The sequence below is a fragment of the Mus pahari genome, chromosome X (genome assembly GCF_900095145.1).
Source record: "Mus pahari chromosome X, PAHARI_EIJ_v1.1, whole genome shotgun sequence".
Classification (NCBI taxonomy): domain Eukaryota; kingdom Metazoa; phylum Chordata; class Mammalia; order Rodentia; family Muridae; genus Mus; species Mus pahari.
In genome coordinates this window covers 118,788,165-118,809,194 of record NC_034613.1, presented here as the reverse complement: position 1 = coordinate 118,809,194, position 21,030 = coordinate 118,788,165, and the positions used below count along the sequence as shown (strand labels likewise).

At 39.9% G+C, this 21,030-nt stretch overlaps 1 protein-coding gene across 4 annotated transcripts in view; it reads left to right on the top strand.

Moving 5' to 3' along the window:
- Nucleotides 1-6,891: 6,891 nt before the first annotated feature.
- The window catches only part of Rbm41 (RNA binding motif protein 41), a 73,841-nt gene continuing 59,702 nt past the window's right edge, over nt 6,892-21,030 (top strand). For 2 of the 4 annotated variants that reach the window (XM_021188081.2, XM_021188080.2), the window contains exons 1-4: nt 6,892-6,942; nt 10,272-10,388; nt 11,419-11,611; nt 12,019-12,223. In XM_021188081.2, the coding sequence (XP_021043740.1) occupies nt 6,935-6,942; nt 10,272-10,388; nt 11,419-11,611; nt 12,019-12,223 (523 nt within the window). In that variant the 5' untranslated portion in view covers nt 6,892-6,934. Of the gene's footprint in view, nt 6,943-8,974; nt 9,049-10,271; nt 10,389-11,418; nt 11,612-12,018; nt 12,224-13,872; nt 13,945-21,030 lie in introns of all 4 variants that reach the window. The other 2 variants (XM_021188079.2, XM_029534490.1) reach the window with 2 other exon arrangements.

Below are 21,030 nucleotides of genomic sequence, written 5' to 3'. Positions count from 1 at the left end.
AAGTCCTGTTTACTCTGTCCCTTCGCACTGTCTTTACTGGAATTTGTAGTATTTTGACCCTCAGTACATAAAAGTGGCCAGTAGCTCCCAGATTAATCCAGTAAGCCCAGTCAATGTACTGTGTGGGATTTGAAGCCTTACACTAAATAGCCCCTAAACAACATTTGATTCTGGTTCTAACTTGTCTAAAAGATGTGATATTGCACAAACTTATGTTGATTTTTAAAGATCAGAAATAACCCGTTTTGCCAATAATTCTAAGGCAACTATTGTTACCTAGCTTAAATATTAACTGAAGGAAAGTTCTTACATTTCTAATGTCATGGCCTTTTCTCAATACATAGCCATTTTTCTTCTTTAAGAAGGAATTTGAAAGCCAGGGACAGGGTTTTTTTTTCCTTTTAATATTACATGTTCAGTAAAATCAAGAGATTTTGATTTTTTAAAACATTTTCTCAACTAACCGGGACCCCTGGGAGCTCCCAGAGACTGAGCCACCAACCAGACAGCTTATAGGGACTGCTCCAAGGCCGCTGGCACACATATAGCAGAGGACTGCCTGGTCCAGCCTCAGTGAGAGAGGATGCATCTAATCCTGTAGAAACTTGAGGCCTCAGGGAAGGGGGCTGCCTGGTAGTGGGAAGTACCCTCTCAAAGGCAAGGGGAGAGGAGGAATGGGATGAGGAACTGTGGGAGGGGTGCTGGGGGGTGTTGATGGCTGGAATGAAAATCAATTAAAAAAATCATTTTCTATACAGCAGAATTAAAATTGCTTCCTAATGTATTTGCCAGAAGCATACAGTAAACAAAGCACCTTCGGAAACACTATGAAAACATGTCTTATTTATTAAAGAGGAACTTTTGGCTCAGTTAAACTAATCTTATAGATTGGTATCATAGGGTTTTACTGCAATAAACAGACATGATGACCAAGGCAAGTCTTATAAGGACATTTAACTGGGCTGGCTTACAGGTTCAGAGGTTCAGTCCATCATCATAAAGGTGGAAGCAGGACATGGTGCAGGAGGAGCTAAGAATTCTACATCTTCATCTGAAGGCTGCTAGTGGAAGACTGGCATCCAGGCAGCTAAAATGAGGGTCTTAGAGCCCATTCCCACAGTGACACATCTACTCCAAACAGGGCCACATCTCCTAATAGTGCTACTCCCTGGGCCAAGCAGATACAAACCATCACACTTGGCATAGAGCCATTACCTTGTAGATTGACATACTTTTCAGTTTGTCATAAATTTGAGAGGTGGATTTTTTTTTTTTTTTGGTTTTTCTAGACAGGGTTTCTCTGTGTAGCTCTGGCTGTCCTGAAACTCACTTTATAGACCAGGCTGGCCTCAAACTCAGAAATCCGCCTGCCTCTGCCTCTGGAGTGCTGGGATTAAAGACGTGTGCCACCACGCCCAGCTCGAGAGGTGGATTTTTAAAATTAACTCATGATGAAGTGTCTAACACCAAAGGTCTTAAAGCTTTTTACAGACTGTGTGATACACGTTTAAGATGGGAAAGGGATGTTGGGGAAGTATAATAGGTAGGACACCTTACCTTGGTGCCCCTAGAAGTACAATGGCATTCCTTCTAGTAAAATTCTCCAGACATTTCTTGGTACCTACCACTTGGGTTGTCTGCAGTTATATACAGATACATAGAACGTTTTTCATGACCTTGCTTTCCACTTGCACTTCCACAGCCGTGTAACTGTCTTCTAGCTATCCATTCTCCAAGATTTGTTATGTAGTGTGTGTATCACACCAGTATCAATAGACTGTTTTATTAGAACTAGACAAATTTACCATGATGATAAATTGCTCCATCCTTCCAAGAAGTCAAGTACACTATCAACCTTGGTATGTGTTCCATTTCCCTATTCACAATTTTTGTCAGGCGTACAGTTGGGCTGAGCACCCGTGTTAAGCCCTACCTCCTTAAAACATTTTTTTTTTGCCTCACTCACAGACTGATGTGGCCCACAATTTGTTTATAGTTTATAGTTAAACTCAATCTTCATTCTACCTCAGAACTACAAAGCATTGTGTCTTTGCATTTAGTTACTAGTGTGCTTCTAGAGCCCTGGCATTTGTATTTGGTAGATTGAAGATTAACTTTAATTCGTGTCATGATATTTTAAATCTACTAGGCTTGAAGTTCTAGGGAAGTTCAAAGATATAAAGCTTCCATTTTGTTCCAGTAGCTGTAATTTGGGCTTTTTGCTGACTTTAACAGGATAGTATCAAAGAGTTTGAACAAGTCTGAACTTACTAGATAACCTTGGAGTTGGACAGCCTAACTGTTTCCTGTTCTTCTGAAGCAGTGGTTCTCAACATTCCTAATGACCCTTTAACACAATTCCTTCTCTTGTGGTGACCCTCAACCATAAAAGTGGGAAAATCCTGCTAATTAAGATTGGCATCTACCATTGTCTGAATACCTTTCTGAGGTAGGCTCGATGGGTAGGAATCCTTTCTTTAGCAGGGCTTCACCTTCTCTGACCTTGTCCCCACCCCACGCCTCTATGTGTAGGATGTCCTGTGGCCTTCCTTAAGATTACGGGTTCAACTTCCTTTCTCCTGATAAGAAACCACTGACCTAACACCTGAGATTCCTGAAGTGTTTCCCCATGCTAATGAGGCATCTTATTACCTTGACAGTGGTGTCATTTGACCTTCCTGGATACTCCTTCCCCTGTCCCCAAAAAACATATAAGCATTCCAAGTTAAGTTGATCTGCGCCCCTCCCTCTGACCCCACACAGCTGACCCACACTTCTATATGTACTTAGAGGGCTTCCAAACCTTCAAGTACATTGTCTCTGTTCCCTTTGCCCTTGTGGACTGCTATCAGCTGAAGCTCCTCGGAAGCAGGGAGGGTCACACATAAAATTATTTTCATTGCTACTTCATAACTGTAATTCTGCTACTGTTATGAACTGTAAGGTAAATATCTGATACAGGATGTCTGTTATGCAAACCTGCCAAAAGGGTCATTCTAACCCCAGGAAGTAGTGACCCACACCTTGAGAACTGAGTATCCTCATTTTACATAAGAGGAAGCAGAATTCAACTAGTTAAAGAAATTTACTGAAATTCACAGTCCATAAACTTACCAAAACAAAAATTTTAACATCCAGATTGGTGCAAATCAGTAACTGAGAACTGAAATCTAAACCCAAGTCTTAAGAACCCCAAAGTCTACAAGATATTTTTTTCTTACCTGGCCCCTGATATAAGAACATTTCTATTTAATTAAAAAATAATCACTTAGATGAGACAGTAATACAGTTAAAAATTCAAAGGGCATAAAGATATGTTTGGCACACACCTGCAAGTCAATACTTGGGAGACTCAGGCAGGAATATCACAAGTTAAAGGCCAGTCTGAGATACATACAAAACCCTGTTTCAACACAATTTCAATAGAGACAAAACATATAAAGAGCTGTATTTTTTCCTTGTTCTTATCCCTCAACCATTGAATTCTATTAATTGGAGACACTCACTGTCATTTGTTCTCATAGGAATAGCACATGAATATGCAGGCACATATATATTCTCCCTTTCATACAAATGCAAATATACTATATGTTATTCTCAAACTTGCTATTTTACTAGGTATCTTTTCAGAATTGTCATACGAAGACTTTTCCACCTTTTCATCATTATATAGACTTCATTGAATGCGTTTGGATAATTAAGCTCTACCCTCCCTCACCCCAGTAGTCTGTTATACACAGTAATTGAACAATAATGCACATAGATTAATGATTTGTGGTATTGCAGATATTATTTGTAGATGTGTTCAATTTCAATAGTGACATCAAGTTGTACTTATTAGAGGTTGTACCAATTTATCCTCCTACCAGCAATATTGAGAGTGACTATTTCAATAGAATGTCAACAAAACAAATGTATTATCATTTTGATATCCGTTCCCAAGTTCTAAAAAAAATGCTATTTAGGATACTTTTTTAAAAAAATTCATAAGTTTTTTAAAAAATTATTTAATCTATTTTTTACAGTGCAAATTTTATCCCCCTCCTGGTCCTCCTGCCCCATCTCCAAGAGGATGTCCCCACCCCTCCCACCTCCCACTGCCGCCCCTCTATCACCCAGCACCTGTCCCAGAACTTCCCACTCCCTGGGGCCTCCAGTCTCTTGAGGGTTAGGAGCATCTTCTCTGACTGAACCCAGACCCCCAGCAGTCCTCTACTGTATGTGTTGGGGGCTTCTTATCAGCTGGTGTATGCTGCCTGTTTGGTGGTCCTGTGTCTGAGAGATCTCAGGGGTTCAGGTTAATTGAGACTGCTGGTCCTTCTACAGGGTCACCCTCCTCCTCAGTTTCTTCCAGCTTTCCCCTAATACAACCACAGGGTTCAGCAGCTTCTGTCCATTGGTTGGGTACAAATAACTGCATCTGACTGACTCTTTCAGCTGCTTGTTGGGTCTTTCAGAGGGCAGTCATGATAGATCCCTTTTTTGTGAGTGTTCCATAGCCTCAGTAATAGTGTCAGACCTTGGGACCTCCCCTTGAGCTGGATCCCACTTTGGGCCTGTCCCTGGAGCTTCTTTTCCTCAGGTTCCTCTCCATTTCCATCCCTGTAATTCTTTCAGGAGTTGTGACTGTGGGATGGCAACCCCATCCTTCACTTGATGCCCTGTCTTCCTGCTGGAGGTGGGCTCAGTAAGTTCCTTCTCCCTACTGTCAGGCATTTCATCTAAGGTCCCTCCCTTTGAGTCCTGAGGGTCTCTGGACTCCCAAGTCTCTCGTACATTCTGGAGGATACCCCCACTTCCTACCTTCCAAAATTGCCTATTTCCATTCCTTCTGCTGGCCCTCAGGGCTTCAGTCCTTTACCCTCACCCAATACCTGATCATGTTCCCCTCTTCTCCTCCTTGTCCCCTTTACCACCCAAGTCCTTCACTCCTTCCCCTCTCCTGTGATTGCTTTCTTCTCCCTTCCAAGTGGAATTAAGGCATCCTCACTTGGGCCCTTCAGCATGTGTTCCACTATGTTCATAGTGACTTTATGACCTTTTTTTGTTATAGCCAGAAGCTGGAAGCCACCAAGATGTCCCTCAACTGAAGAATAGATACAGAAAATATGATACATTTACACAATGGAGTACTATTCAGCTATTAAGAACAAGACATCCTGAGTTTTGCAGTCAAATGGATGGAACAGGAAAATATCATCCTGAGTGAGCTAACTCAGACCCAAAAGGACATGCATGGTATGTACTCACTAATAAGTGGATATTAACTAAAAAAAAAGTGCAGAATACCCTGGATACAATCCACAGATCACAAAAATCATGTTTTATTTTAACATAGTTCTAGATTTACATTAAAACTTCATACTCTAGTGTTCCATATGTACTCTACTGTTTTTCTTAGAGTTCATGTCTAACACAACATTATATTCGTCATGTAGAATGAAACTTATTAAATAAAAGCTATACTTTATTTACATGTACTTAGTTTTTACCGTGTGTCCTCTGTCTATTTCAAGATCCTACAATACATTTAGAAATCATATTTCTCTTGTTTCCTCATAGATGTGCAGAGTCTCCGAATTTTCTGCTTACCTTTTATAGTTTGGAGGCATGGTAGTAATCCTCCTTTGTTTTATATTTTTATTTTGTTTTGTTGTTGTTTTTGTTTTTTTAAAGAATATGTTGACCTGCCTTGCTTTGAACTACATGGTTAAATGAACTTTGTAGCTTGAAATTTTTAGAGATACTTGCTTTTCCATTTTCAGTCATTAAGAACACATGCTTTTATTGTTTGTTTTTTTAATCCATGCTGTTGTTATTGTTGAAATTGGGTCTCCTGTAGTGCAGGCTGCCTTTGAACTCAGTGTCTACCCAAACATGTATTCATTCCACTCCCAGTTTGTGTGGTGTTGAGGATCCAACCCTAGGGGGCTTTGTGCATGCATGTCAAGCCAGCACCTTACAGATTGAGCTACATTCCTAAACCCAGGAACCAATGCTTTTAAACACTTTTGTATACGAAGCTTTTAAAAAATAAGCTATGTTGTGCATCTGAGTTTTTTGTCTGCATGTACATGTGTGCTTGGTGTCCCAGAAACAAGTCAGATGCTCAGAACTGGAGTTATAGACAATTTTGAACTGCTTTATGGGAACTGAACTCCGGTTCAGGACCATATCTGACTCTGGCTTCCATATATTTTTATGATAAGATATTCAAAAGTCTGGGTACGTACTGCTTCTGACTTTAAACTAAGGGAACCCAGAAGGATCTGTTACAACTAAGAGAGAAGCATTAGTGCAAACAATGTGGTCAGACCAGAGGCTTGAGGGGAAACAGCAGGCAAGTCAGATAAATCCTTAAAGAGAAGCCTTGCTGACAAGAACGAAAATGGTGATAAGAAACAATCTAGGATTGGCCAGGAAGTCAAAGGTGAATCCTAGGTTTATGAGCTTTATATTTTGGATGTTATCTTTAACCTGGGCTAAAAATTCTTTTTTCTTTCTTTCTTTCTTTCTTTTTTTTTTTTTTTTGTTTGTTTTTGTTTTTGTTTTTTCGAGACAGGGTTTCTCTGTGTAGCCCTGGCTGTCCTGGAACTCACTTTGTAGACCAGGCTGGCTTCGAACTCTGAAATCCACCTACCTCTGCCTCCCAAGTGCTGGGATTAAAGGCGTGCGCCACCACTGCCCAGAAATCCACCTGCCTCTGCCTCTCGCGTGCTGGGATTAAAGGCCTGAGCCACCACCGCCCGGCCAAAAATTCGTAATTTCCAATCACCATCACCCAATACCTGCTTTCTCTTTCCATCATCACATTACTACACTTCCCAGAGTTCCACGCTCCAACCTTCATCACCTTCGTGTCTGCCGCACAGATTGCTGGGAGTTGAGGTCTCCTTCCTATTTACCCAAGTTAGTGATAGGGGCCTGCGGAAACATGAAGAGGTAAGGGCATATCCGGGTTGCTGAAGGCAACTTTTATCTTTTACTATGAAACTTTTGTGTGTGTTTTTTTTTCCTTTCGTTTGGGATATGTCACGTTCTCGAGGGGCGGGTTCTCTCCATCGGGAAGACAAAGGAGAAGGGAGGAGGGAAGGCCGGCCGGCTGGACCAGTCTGCTGGGGTGAAGTTCTGGAAGGGCCGCAGCCAGGCGGGTTTCCACTGGAATGTTTCCCTCCGGGCAGAGGCCTCTGGAGCTGCCTGGCCTCTCACATTCCTGACTCTCCGGATGCTCACGCCAGCCCCTCCCTGGCCCGCCCGCCCGTCCTGCTGGGTCTCACCCGCCAGAGGGTCAGAGGGTGGGCACTTTACTTTGTCTAGATTTTAAAGACATAATGGGGCCCGCCACTCCGGGTACTGCTTTGAGATCTTCAAGTTAGAGGGTGAGAGTTTGCATCTCCAAATCGAGCATGGAACTGGCTCCCGGTGCTTTGAAAGAAGAAAGGGAACTTCAGGGCAGTTTCCCCTGCCGGTTCTGCAGTGAATGGCCCTTTGCGCCTGGGGCGGTCCTCCCTGAGACCAGAGCTTCCCAGTTATTGACAGGACAGGAAACCTTCAGAAAAGGAGCCACTTAGTTTTGGCTTCACACTGCCATAGAATCTTCACACTGGAACAATGGCACAAAGAACCTGATTAGGAATGCTTTCTCCTGAATTTTTTTAAAAAGGTTTTTGTTGTTTGTTTGTTTTGTTTGTTGGCTTGTTTTCATGTTTCCTCTGCTTTAATTATTTTAATTATCCTGTGATGAGATACCTCATACATGGAAAGTGAATCTAGTGTATAGCTTGGATGATTATAAAGAGCTGTTTGCTATACAGGTTAAGAGGTAGGACATGATTCACATATGTGCCTTAGAAGCCCCCTTGGCTCTCTGATGGCTTCTTCCCCTTTTATCTAGGAGTTTACACCAATTACACTTATTCCTTTGTCTTTTGTTTTGCACCAATTATAATTATTCCTTTGCCGTTTGTTTGTTTGGTTTGGTTTGGTTTTTTAAGACAGGGTTTCTCTGTGTAGCCCTGGCTGTCCTGGAACTCACTCTGTAGACCAGGCTGGCCTCAAACTCAGAAATCTGCCTACCTCTGCCTCCCAAGTGCTGGGATCAAAGGTGTGCGCCACCGCTTCCCCGGCTGTTCCTGTGTTGTTTTTTGTTTTTTAGTTCATTTTCCACATGTGAGTTTAATCCCTGAACAAAATATTCCTAGTATCATCTGTGCTTTAACCTTATATAAATGGGAATATATTGTCTTTTTTTGTGATAAGCTTTTTAAAAAAAAACTCACAGTATTTCCCAATAGAGCCATGTGTGTTGATATGCTTATTCATTTTTTTTTTTTTACAAATTAAATTTAGCAGTAACTTTTGGGATTGTAAATAAAGATAGAGAGACTTAAAAGGTTTTTAAAAACTCAGTTCCAAAGTTATTTTAGAATATTTTAATATAGGTCCAGCTCTTTTTAGGAATCTTATAGTTTCAGGGATTTTCTGTACTTTAGTATAAACCCCAGTAGACAAGGTCTGTTTGGTAAGAAATTCGATATTTATTTTTCTCATGGATTTAACTCATCTTTGTGTTTGTTCTTGTGTCTCTACTCTGTTCTCACATGGTTAAATGGTTGTGTTATTTCTTGGGACATGAATAAGAGTTCTTAATCACTTGAGGTTGGCTCACAGCCATGATCCAGTTTTCTACCCCACAGTGTCTAGGCTACAAGTTGGTAAGACAAGACACTCTTAATACTTTCTGCCCTTCTTCAGAATTTCTTCTCTAATAGCTTCAGATCTTATGTCCTCAAATGGCTTCAGCTTCCTCTGTGTTGAGCCTCAGACTGTCCTCCCATTAAGAACTGTAGCCAGTCAACGTTTGTTGTTGCTTCAGACCAGTGCTTTGGAAGTGCACTTCATGGGAGGGTTACAGAGTTGGAAGAGCTGTTCACCTCAGTGTAGGTATTAGTGACAGTGACTTTCCATTTCCTAGGCATTTATTCCAGCTGGAACCATTTTCCTTCCTTCATACCCACATTCTGTCAAGTTGTACCAACAGTTCGAAATGTGAGTGTTTTTATTTATGGGTCTGATTGTTTTACTTTCTTAACATCATTCTCCTAAAGGCCTCTCTCATCGAACCCCTCCTTTGTATTTCTGCCCATACTGCCCTAGTCTGGCCTTTCATTGCCATATGTCTCAATCGTTTCCTAACTAGTTGCTCTATTTATCTTCTAATTCACATGACCTTAAACATTGCTTACTCTTCCTAATACCTGCACGCTCAGGTCTGGTCCAACATCCCATAATTTGTGTATTTAAGGCCATTCAAAGCAAGTATCTAAATAGAGGTTCCAGGTATCCCACAATTCGCGGTCTGTCTCTTTATATTTGCTTTCCTACTTCTCCTGTCCTTAGTCACATCCAATCTTTCACATACCAGTTTAAGAATACCATTCTGAAGTCGTCCTTACCACTTTAGCTCCCAGGTTGGCCCCTTTCTTCTGCAAACTTCGACTCATTTGAGCATGTTTCTCTATTATTTAGATTCCCTCTCTTTATAGGCACATGTACACAGCGCAAGAGGATATACGTCTTCTCCCTAAATATATTACAAATTCCTTGATCAAAACTATGCCTAGAATATCTTTAATTTCCACAAGTAGTATCTTAGTTAACTACTTTCCACTGCTGTGAAAAGATACCATGACCAAAAGCAACTTGGGGAGGAAAGGATTCATTCTAGCTTACAGTTTTGAGGTCACACTCCATCACGGAGGGAAGTCAGGGCAGGAACTCAAACTTGGCAGGAACCTGGAGGCAGGATCTGATGCAAAGGCCACAGAGGGGTGTTGTTTACCAGCTTGCTCCTCCTGGCTTGCTCAGCCTGCTTTTTTTTTTTTATAGCACTCAGGACCACCAGCCCAGGTGTGGCACTGCACAAAGTGAGCGTGGTCCTCCCGTATCAATTTTCAATCAAGAAAGCACACCATAGGCTCACCCATAGGCCAGTTTGGTGAAGATATTCTCTCAATTCAGGTTCCCTCTTCCAAAATGACTCTGCTTGTGTTGTTTGACACAAAACTAGCCACTACAGGTAGCTAACACAGTGCTTCTTGTGTACATAGGTATTGAGTGAATGTATAATCAAATAATACTCAGGGCAGTAGACTATTGAAGACATGCCTTTGAACAAATGGATCGCTGATAGGTAATATAGATGGGGATATGTTTTCAGACTTTATGTGTCTTCTGCTTTTCCTATGGATTTTGTTCTATATCTGTTCCAGGGTAAATAGCTGTGTGAAAGATGAAGAACATGTCCTGGAGGAACTGGAAACAGAAGGTGAGAGGCAGCTGAAGAGCCTCCTTCAACATCAACTGGATACCTCTGTCTCCATTGAAGAGTGGGTATTGATTTGTGAACAGATTCTAATAGACCCTTACCTGAGGGTTATCGATCCCTCTTAAAGCTTGATGGAGCACACCTCCCACCTAACCACCTTCTTCAGAAGACCTCTTTAGATGAAATCAGATTTTGCTTTTGTGTCTTTTTGTAGGAAGTTTAAGTGTATATCATACCAAGCCCGGGGTAACTACTTTTACTGTGTCCTACTGTAGCACCCTGCATTTCCCCTAATGTGGCACTTTTAATTCTATATGCTCATTTCCTATTTAGTTGTTTCCTTTCTACAATTCTTCATATAGGTGGCAGCTCTTTTGATATTTTTATAGATTTATTTTGTGTGTTTCTATGTGGGGGGGGAGGTGGAGAAGGAGCAAGAGGGAGGGAGAGGAATTAAGTTAGTTTTTGTAAACCCCATGTGTACAGTGCCTACAGAGGCCAGAGGGGTTTGGATCCCCTGGAACTGGAGTTTCTGGTGGTTGTGGCCTGCCATGTGAGTGCTGAGAACTTGCCTAGTTCCTGTGCAAGAGCAGGAAGAGCTCTTAACTACTGTGCCATCTCTCTAGCCCCTTGGATTTCTTTCTTTCTTTCTTTCTTTCTTTCTTTCTTTCTTTCTTTCTTTCTTTCTTTCTTTTTTTGTTTTTTTTTTTTGAGACAGGGTTTCTCTGTGTAGCCCTGGCTGTCCTGGAACTCACTCTGTAGACCAGGCTGGCCTCGAACTCAGAAATCCACCTGCCTCTGCCTCCCAAGTGCTGGGATTAAAGACATGTGCCACCACTGCCCAGCGAGTTTCTTTTCTTTAAACTGTGAACTCTCAGAAAAGAACACAGCATCTAATATATAGCATGTACTCAGTTAACATTTGTTAATTCAGTCCTGTGTGGGGGGAATTCCATTTTTTTTTTTTGCCCTGGTGCTTCACTTAGGCAATAAAATGGAAATGGACTTCATTGAATTTGTTTTAACAGGCAGCCCCATCACTGTGAATTCAACCCCAAGATGTTCTTATTCACCTCTTTTGTGTTTTGTAGATGTGTCTCTAAGAAAAAGAGCTTTGCCCCTGGGACTATGTACAAGCCCTTTGGGAAGGAAGCAGCTGGGACAATGACTTTGTCCCAGTTCCAGACACTACATGAAAAAGACCAGGAAACTGCTTCTCTCAGGGAATTAGGGCTCAATGAAACCGAAATATTGATCTGGAAAAGCCATGTTTCCGGTGAAAAGGTAAACAAGCTCTTTTCATAAAAACATTTCTTTATTTTCATTTGTGCCAGATGGCAGGGAGCAGAGGAGATAAATCCCATGCCCAATTCTGTGCCTCTTTGCTGGGGTGTGTAAACCATCAATAAGCGGGTACAGCTGAACTCCCCAACATAGTAGTTATTTCATTTTATTATTGAGAACCTTTTTGTTCTGAGTTTTTCTAAAACTGAGTGTTGGGTCTGAATCTTCTTTGGTTTTTAAGATAGAAACATTGGATAAAAAGAAGCTGTTGATTAGCCCTTAACTAAAACTTCCATAAACACTTCCAATTTCTGGGCCCTTCTCATCTTCTTTCTCAAGTGTGGTCTCAGATTCACGTTTGTGCTGTATCCTTTTTGATATAAAGCACCTTATTTCCCTGCTTTCAGAGGACAAAGCTGAGGGCAACCCCCGAAGCAATACAGAAACGGCTTGAAGATATTAAAGAAAGGATCTCAGAGCGCCAGCGCATCCTTTGCCTGCCACAGAGGTTTTCAAAGAGCAAACAGCTGACCCGAAGAGAAATGGAAATTGAAAAGTCTTTATTTCAGGGAACTGATCGTCACTCCTTCCTTAAGGCTCTTTATTACCAAGGTATGGGATCCTCACTGACTCTAAAATCTTCTTTAACTGGAAGAAAGACTTAACATCTAGCCATTAGATATGGGGAATTGGTGAAAGACAAGTTGTTACTACTCTTGATAAATATATCGTCCCACAAGAGATACAAATATGTGTATAGTTACTAGCATGGAAAGTGTTATTATAGAGGGGTTTGCTCAAATGCCAAGGTGGCATGGAACACAAACGATGTACTATCTTAACAGGACAACGGGTAATTTTGTAATGTAAAGGGGAAAGAACATTACTGCTAGTGAGTGGCTAAGAGCCATAATGTGGAAGGACCTGGTACTGTAGGGAACAGCAAGATGTTCAGTGTGGCACTGAAACAGGATATGGTCAGGAACGATGACTGATACACGAAAGGGAAATACAGCTAGATTCTGACGAGTCCAGAAACTGTGTGTGTCTTAACCATAAAGAATTTGTTTAGCAGGTAATTTTACTCTGCATGGTCGAAGGTACCCAGAAAGTGTTTAAGGAATGGTTTCTAGCCTTGTACTAGTCAGCTTAGAGGTGCCCACGTGTACTCTTTAGGAGTAATGATAGATACATGGCTCAGTGCCACAGAAGTTCAGAGTTTTATTGGTGTCACTGAAGAGGGCCTCTCAAAAGAGGTAAGATCTAAATACTCTTTTAAGCTTCTGTCAGAGAGGAACTAGCATTTCAGTTGCAGTAATTGGTTGTGAGCACTGTTAATTGGGTTAGTAAGAAATCAGGTTAAAAAGGTAGCTCGGAATACACGGAATACTGATTTGTTTGATAATACAAAGGTATATGGAGGTAGTTTCTTCAAGTTAATGCATTTGAATATAGTAAGATGATAAAAACTGGATTTGGAAATGATCATTGTGGTGGCCAGTAGAGAAAATTAGAGAGAGGAAAGAGAGAGTGGAATTAAAGTCACTGACTTACCAACTTGTCACCTGGAATGCTGACAGTGGGCTTGCGAGGTGGAGTTCGTTGTAGGTGATAGGACTGAGGATGAAGGAGGAGACTCCTTGACTAAGGATGGAGTGGACAGGAATAAGGCAGGGCACCTCTTATATTTCAAGGCTGCATAAGTGAACACTTGGTAGAATTAAGTCTTTAGTGGACATTTTGAGGAAGGATGGTGTGTTTCATTTGGACCGGTTGAGTTTGTGAGGATGGTGGGATGAGGATATGCAGATTCTGATGCAACATTGAAACTGTGACTCTGAGGAGTCAGAAGTGGTCCATGCTTTATGATATGCTAAGTGATGGGATGGGATACTGAAGATAGATAGGCAATACAGGTGGCAGAGCTGTGCTGAAGGGAGGAAGGAGCGAATGAACGGCTTTCTGTGGAGAGACACGGCATACTGAATGTGAACTTCGGCTCTGGAAGTAGACTGCCTGGGGCAAACCTGGATCTCCCACTTACTAGCTGTACAGTATCAATCACATTACCTCTCTCTACTTCAGTGGCTTCCTCTGGGAAATGAGAGGATCAGTCACATCCCTGCTGTGGAGTTGTTAGGATGAAGTGAGGGAACACATGGAAATCTGAGCAGGACCTGGTAGTGGGGTGGGTGTGGGTGTGTGTGTGTGTCTCTGTTCTCTTTTCTGTCTTTGAAATTCCTTGCTTTAAACCTTCACAGCATACCACAAAAAGACAAGTGCAGACAAGTACATGACCTCAATGAAGAGGAAGATAAAATTAGGCACAAAAGGCAAGTTGAGAGTTTTCTTACAGTGTTAGATTTAGGACTGTAAACTAGGGTCCCAGACTTCTAAGTTGAGCACTATTTAATTCCATATTCACTATATGACAATGTTTATAGAAAATAATTCAGAGAGAACATACTGTCCTGATATGAAATATTACAGAGAAGAGTTAGTCAAAGTTGTCAAGATTTTACATTTAGTTTTGTTTTGACTTCTATAGCTTTATTGTGCCAAACAATATTGACCTTGCTGGTTTTTAGATCCCATTGCACAAATAATTCTGAATATCATTAATCAATGTAATATTGATGATGATGGTAATAATGATATCATAAGTGGAATTTTATTTTGAAATGAACTGACAGTAAAATTGCATGGGGCCTTCTTTGGGTGTACAATTCTGTGAATTGTAAATCATGTAGATTTCATGTATGCACCACCACAGTCAAGAGGGGAACAGCTCCATTACTCAAACTCTCCTCACACTATCCCCGTTACAGTCACCCCCATTGCTCGCCCCAAGTCCCTGGCTCTCACTTATCTCCATTGCTTCTGCTTTACCTTTTAGAGACTCATAAATGGGATCATGCAGTGTGTAACATTTCGAGGCTGGCTTCTTTCACTCAGCATAATGCTTTTGAGACTCATCCAAGTTGTTGTTTATATCAATAACTCATTCATTTTTGTGGAGTCCCATTTCATTGTGTGGATATTCCATATCCATTCACGTATTGAAGTGGATTTGGGTTTTCCAGGTTATGGTCTTTATGAATGATATTGATATTAACATTCTTGTGCAGGTTTTTGTGTGAACATAAGTTTTTATTTCTCTAAGGTAAATATCTAGAAGTGGGATTACTGGGTCATATGGTAAGTGCACATTTAACTTTATATGAAACTGCCAAACCATTTTCCAGAGTGGCTGTACCATTTTGCATTCCCACCAGTGGTGTATGAGCATTCCCTTGCTCTCCATCTTTGTCAGCGTCTTTTGTGATTGTACTGATAGGTGTCGTTTGTATGTGCCTTTTCTCAGTGGCTACTGATGCTGAGCATCTTCCCATTTCCTTTTTTGCCATCCTTATATTCTGTTTGTTAAGGTTTCTGGTCATGTAGCTGTCATTTTCTCATTGGATTGTTTTTCCTTCCTATTGACTTTTGAGATTACTCTATTATATGCTAAACACAGTCCTCCACAGGATGTATGCTTTACAATGTTTTAACAGTCTGGAGCTTGTAACTTTATTCTCTTAGTAGTATGTTTTTTAATTGCACTAAAATATATGTAACATAAAATTTGCCATTGTAACCATTTTTAAGTATTTACTTCTGGGGTGTTAAATATATCCATTATTCTCTAACTGTTGCCACCATCCATCTCCAGAGCTTTTAAAGTTACACACATTAAGAACTACTTTATCTTACCTCACACCCTCTGCCTTCTAGCAACCAGTATTCTACTTTTTGTGAATTTGAGTACTCTATATGCCTCACATAAATAGAATCATATAATATTTATCCTTTATGATTAGGTTATTTTACTTAGCATAAATGTCTTCATTGCTGATTCATGTTGTCGCATGTATCAGAATTCCATTCCTTTTTTAAGGCTGCATAATATTCCATTGTATATACATACTGCTTTGTTTAATCAATTCATTCATCCGTGGACACTTCAGTTACTTCCATTTTGTACTTATTGTGACTAATGCTGATGTGAACATTGGTGAACAAATGTTTGATATCTGCTTTCAGTTCTTTGTGTACATATATAGAAATGGAATTGCTGGATCTTATAATTTTATTTCCTTTTTGATGAACCTCCCTACTGCTCTCTATACACACTGTCATTTTGCATTCCTACCAGCAATGCACAGAAGTTCCAGTTCCTCTAAATTCTCAGGAGCACATGTTACTTTTGGTCTTTTCTCTTTTTGGATAATTGCTACTTTAAAAGGCATGACTTATCTTATTGTACTTTTGATTTGCATTTTAATACTGCTGTGTATTTTTCATATACTATTTGACCATGTATCTTCTATGAATAGATATCCATATCAAGTATCAGATACATGATTTGTAGATATTTTCTCTTGTTCTTCGTCTGCTTTTAACTTTTAATGGTATCCTTTAATGCGCAGAGTTCTCTAATTTTTCTTCCTTTATTTTGTTTTTCTGAGACAGGGTTTCTCTGTGTAGCCGTGGCTGCCATAGAACTCACTGTGCAGACCAGACTGGCCTCAAACACAAAGATCCATCTGCCTCTGCCTCCTGCATGCTGGGATTAAAGGTGTGCGCTACCATCACCCAGCTATTTTCCTTCCTTTGCTTCTGTTAGCATATGTAAGAAGTCAGCACCAAATCTAATATCAGGAAGTCATTTCGTCTCTGTTACCTTCTGAGCCGTTACATTTTCTGTGTTGCTGTTTAGGTCTTTGAGTAAATTTTGAGTAAATTTTGCATATGGCATAAGATAAGGCTTCAGTTTCATAGTATACTTGCTACTACTGAATTTTCCCAGGACCATTTTTTGAAGACTGTTGTTTCTGCACTGAGTAATCTTACTACTCAGATCATTTACCATACGGATGAGAGTTTATTTCCAGGCTCTTTGGTGGTATATGTGTCTGGCTTTATGCCAGTAGCATGCTATTTTTTTTGTTTTGTTTTGTTTTATTTTGTTTTGTTTGAGACAGGGTCTCTCTACAAAACAAGTTCAGTCCATTTAATGTTGCAAACATTGGCATGTCAGCTAATGGTTTTATCATGCAGGTCTTGTTTAGGCAATCATATTATTGAGACTTTATGGGTGCAGCTTCTCATGACTTTTTGATTGAGGTTTTTTGTTTGCTTATTTTAAAGTATTAGCTTATGTTGATAAGATAGGATTTACATTTATTAGTTCGTTCATTTATGGAATTAGTTTAATCTAGTATATCATTCTAATTCACTGGATGGAATTCCTCCTGCCCCCTACCAGTGTGTATGTTGGTGTGTGTTTGTATGTGTCTTTTATTTCCTACCTGGTTATCTTATAGATTATAGTTAACATCTTAGATTAAACAAATTAGTTCACATTCATGGCAATGTACTTTTAATCATATCTAAAATGTGGTTATATTTCTGTTCTTTTATACTGTTATACAGATTACCGCTGTGTAGATTTTTTTCAAATACTATAGCAGTTTTGTAATTACTGCTTTACATCAGATCAGATGAAGAATAATTAGAAGGGAAAGGACACTTGTACCATGTTTTTTGTATACCTATAGTCAAGTTTATGAGTGCTGTTCCTCTCTGCATCTGTGCTGCTATGCACTATTCATTCACTTTGACCTAAAGGATTTACTTCCTTGTAGGGTAGATCTTCTGGTAATGAATTATCTATCTATCTGTCTATTTATTTATTTATTTTGGTTTTTTGAGACAGGGTTTCTCTATATAGCCCTGGCTGTCCTGGAACTCACTTTGTAGACCAGGCTGGTCTCGAACTCAGAAATCTGCCTGCCTTTGCCTCCCAAGTTCTGGGATTAAAGGCATGCACCACCACGCCCGGCTCTGGTAATGAATTCTTTATCTTATACTTTCTTCTTCAGTTGTTAATGATAGTTTTTATTTAAAACACTATTAGCATATATTAGTTATTACAAAATAATGAATTTCACTGTGACTTGTCTTATATGCATATAACATACTTGAGTTGTAGTCATCCTCCTGTTATTCACTGGTTCTTCTGTTCCTCCTCTCTGAAGACATTTTGATGGATGAGAACTTTTGGTGCACAGCCTTTCTCTTGTAGCACATGGAACATGTCATCTTACTGCCTCTGGCCTCTGTGGTTTCTATAAGTCAGTTGTTATTTCTACTTGGACCTCTTTCCATGAGTCTCTTCTCTTGAGTTGCTGTTTTAGCAATTCATTCTCGGGCTGGAGAGAGAGCTTAGCCAATAATGTGCTTGCTGTGTAAACATGAGAACTTGAGTTCAAACCCCAGAACCCACAAAAAAATCAAAGCAAAACAAAACAAAACAAAACAAAACAAAAACCTGGGCATAGTGATATGTGCTTGCAATCTTGGGGCTAAAGAGGCACGTGTATCCCTGAGCCTTACTGCTTGGGGAGCTCCAAGCCATTGAGAGATCCTGTCTCAAAAAGCAAAGTAAATGGCTCCTGAGGAACAACAGTGAGGTTGTCCTGTGTCCTATACATACACAGTCACTTATGTGCATGTCAGGTCTCTGTAACACATGAGTTTACACACACACACACACACACACACACACACACAAACCCATCTGTGTACATGCGCACATACATACATACACACACACAAATATTTACTCTTTGCATCCCCTTTGGAGTTTGGATGTATATATGTAGGACTATATTTCTTTGAGTTTATTCCCCTTTGATTCTGTTGAGCTTCTTTGGTGTGTGAATTACTGCTTTCCATCGGTTTGCAGATGTTACTAGCCATTGCTTCTTGAAATGTTTTTTCGTTCCTCCCCCCTCTTTCAGCTTCTGAGAGTCCTGTGATCTGTGTGTGCTCTCCGAGAGGGTTAATCATTTGCCTCATCCTCCGAGGCTGTTAATATTTCCTTGTCTTTATTTGTTTTTCTTTCCCGGACTAGATTATTGTTCTCTGAATAGATAGTGGGGTTATCTTCAAGTTTGTGGAGTCTTTCTTTTGCTAGCTCAAATCTGTTAAGTTCTGTTTGTGAAGTGGTCACGTCAGTTACTCTGCATGCAACTCCAGAGTTTCTGCTTCGGTCTTCATTTTCTTGTCCTCCACTTACTTTTAGTTTCCATTTTATTAGATAGTCTGGGTTTTTTCTTCAGTTGTTTAAGGAACTTAGAATAACTGTTTTAAATTTTTGTCTAGTTAGTCTAACATGATTTTATTGATTTTTTTTCCTCTTCCTGTGTATAGGTCATACTTTCCTCTTCCATTATAATATGTTGTATATTTTGTTAAAAATTAGAGATTTTAAATGGTATAATGTAGTAAATAAAAAAATCAGTACACCATTGCCACTACCTCATGGATTTGTTGATGCCATTGCTTAGTAAGTGTTCTTTGTATTTAATTCTAAGAATTATGTCTTATCTTTGCTTCCTTAGCAAAGTAATTCTCTAACAACTGAAGAGAATTCCTTAAGGGTCTTGAACCAGAATGTCTATCATCATTTGCTTAAGAATCTATGTATAAGTAGCTTGGAACACTCTTTCAATACTCAAAGGCTTGCCGGCTCTGCCTTTGACGTCACTTACTATTCAAGTTAAGCTTTACTGTCAGCCCACAGTGAGATAATAGGGTCTTCTTGGATCCCAGCTGTCCTGGGTATATACACAGCTTTGTTTATGTTCGTTGCCTCCCAGATTCTTGGGAACATATCTGAATCTTTGCAAGCCTGCTTCCCCCTTCAAGTGTCTATAGGGATTCAGTATATTTTGCTCGTCCTCACCCTTCATTCCCTCCCCTCCTTCCTGTACTTCTCTACAGCTCACCCTCCCCATCTTCCTGCACTCTTATTTTTTTTTTTAATAACTGCAATGAACATAATTTCCTGAAGCTCATGTGTGCATGGGTCTAGAGCAGCCCACTAGAGCATAGGCAACCTACCAGTGGCCACACCCTTTCAGAAACGCGACTCTGCCTTCCCTAGTGACCATTAACTGCCAATAGCTCCTCAGCTCAGGATGGGGCTTCTGTTTCCTTGCAACTCCCTGCCCCGCTTACACGCTGGAATGTTGGCTGTCTTGATCCTGTGTGGGACTGTTTTGTTGGCCTCTTTTTAGTCTTCAATGTTAATTCCATGTCAAGCAGATGTATACAACCTCCACCAATTAATTTTGACAAATGCCATAGGGATGAACTCTTTTTACAGTAAGGGGTATCAGTCAGATGAAAAACAGACAAGTATTCAGAATGTAGCTTTCCCACGGGATGCCAGGCATATGAAATAGTACTGATTTTCAGAGGACGGGCTCTAAGTTCAGCTATGCTGCTGGGTTATAGCGTCTATAATGACAGTAATGTTGAATTTTTTAGGGCTTTGAAGCTACAGAGATGGTATTATAGAAAGTTGAAATGCTACAAGCCTTACTTACTAATCTTACTTTTTCTTGAAACACTGTTCCATGTTTTATTGCAAGCATTTAATTTTCTTCCAAAATTGATTTTGACTTTTTTTTGCCACTGTTCTTTCTGCTTTTAGGACCCAGATCTTTAGAGGTTTTCATTCTGTCATCCCAGAATTGCCTTCTCAGCATCAGTTTACCTCTCCCTATTAATATTATTGCATTTGGGGAAGAGTGCGCTTTTATAGCATGGAGTTGGCTCGTTTTTTCTACTTTATTGAGTTAGCATTTACTGCATACCATAAAACTTGTTCCTTAAGCTCACAATTCAGTGATTTGTAATAAATTTATAGAATTCATCAACCATAACAACAATCTAGTTTTAGGACATTGCCATCACCTAAAGGACTGATATTAGTTTTTGTTTATACTCGAGTCTTGGGCAGCCACTGAGAAAATATCCATCCCTATGGATTTCCCTATCTGAGACATTTTATATAAATGATTCATCTAATATATGGTGCTCTCAACTTCAGTATAACGTTTTCATTGTATCTAGAACATTATTTCTAGAGCTAGTATTTTTCCAGTGTTTCTTGAGTGATTCTGTGTGCACGCTGAGAATATCTTCAACCCTTACCTGTGCACTTTGCAATCTCAGCTTCCCTTTCTTGTTTGCACAAAACCTCTTGGTTAATCAAAAGTGATGCCACGTGACTTTTTCAGGTGTTTTCTGAACATACATAAACCTAAGCTGTCTGTATGTATATGTGTATATGTGTATGTATGGGCAGTCCTATATATATATGTTAGATGTTTATAGAGCTTCATATAAACATCTCATTTTCGAGATTTTGCCTTTTGAAGCCTTTTTTTTAAAAGCCTTTTTTTTTTAGATTTTCCTTTTGAATCTAAATTTTATTTTTTAAAATTATTTTATTAGATATTTTCTTCATTTACATTTCAAATGCTATCCCGAATGTCCCCTATACCCTCCCTCCACCCTGCTCC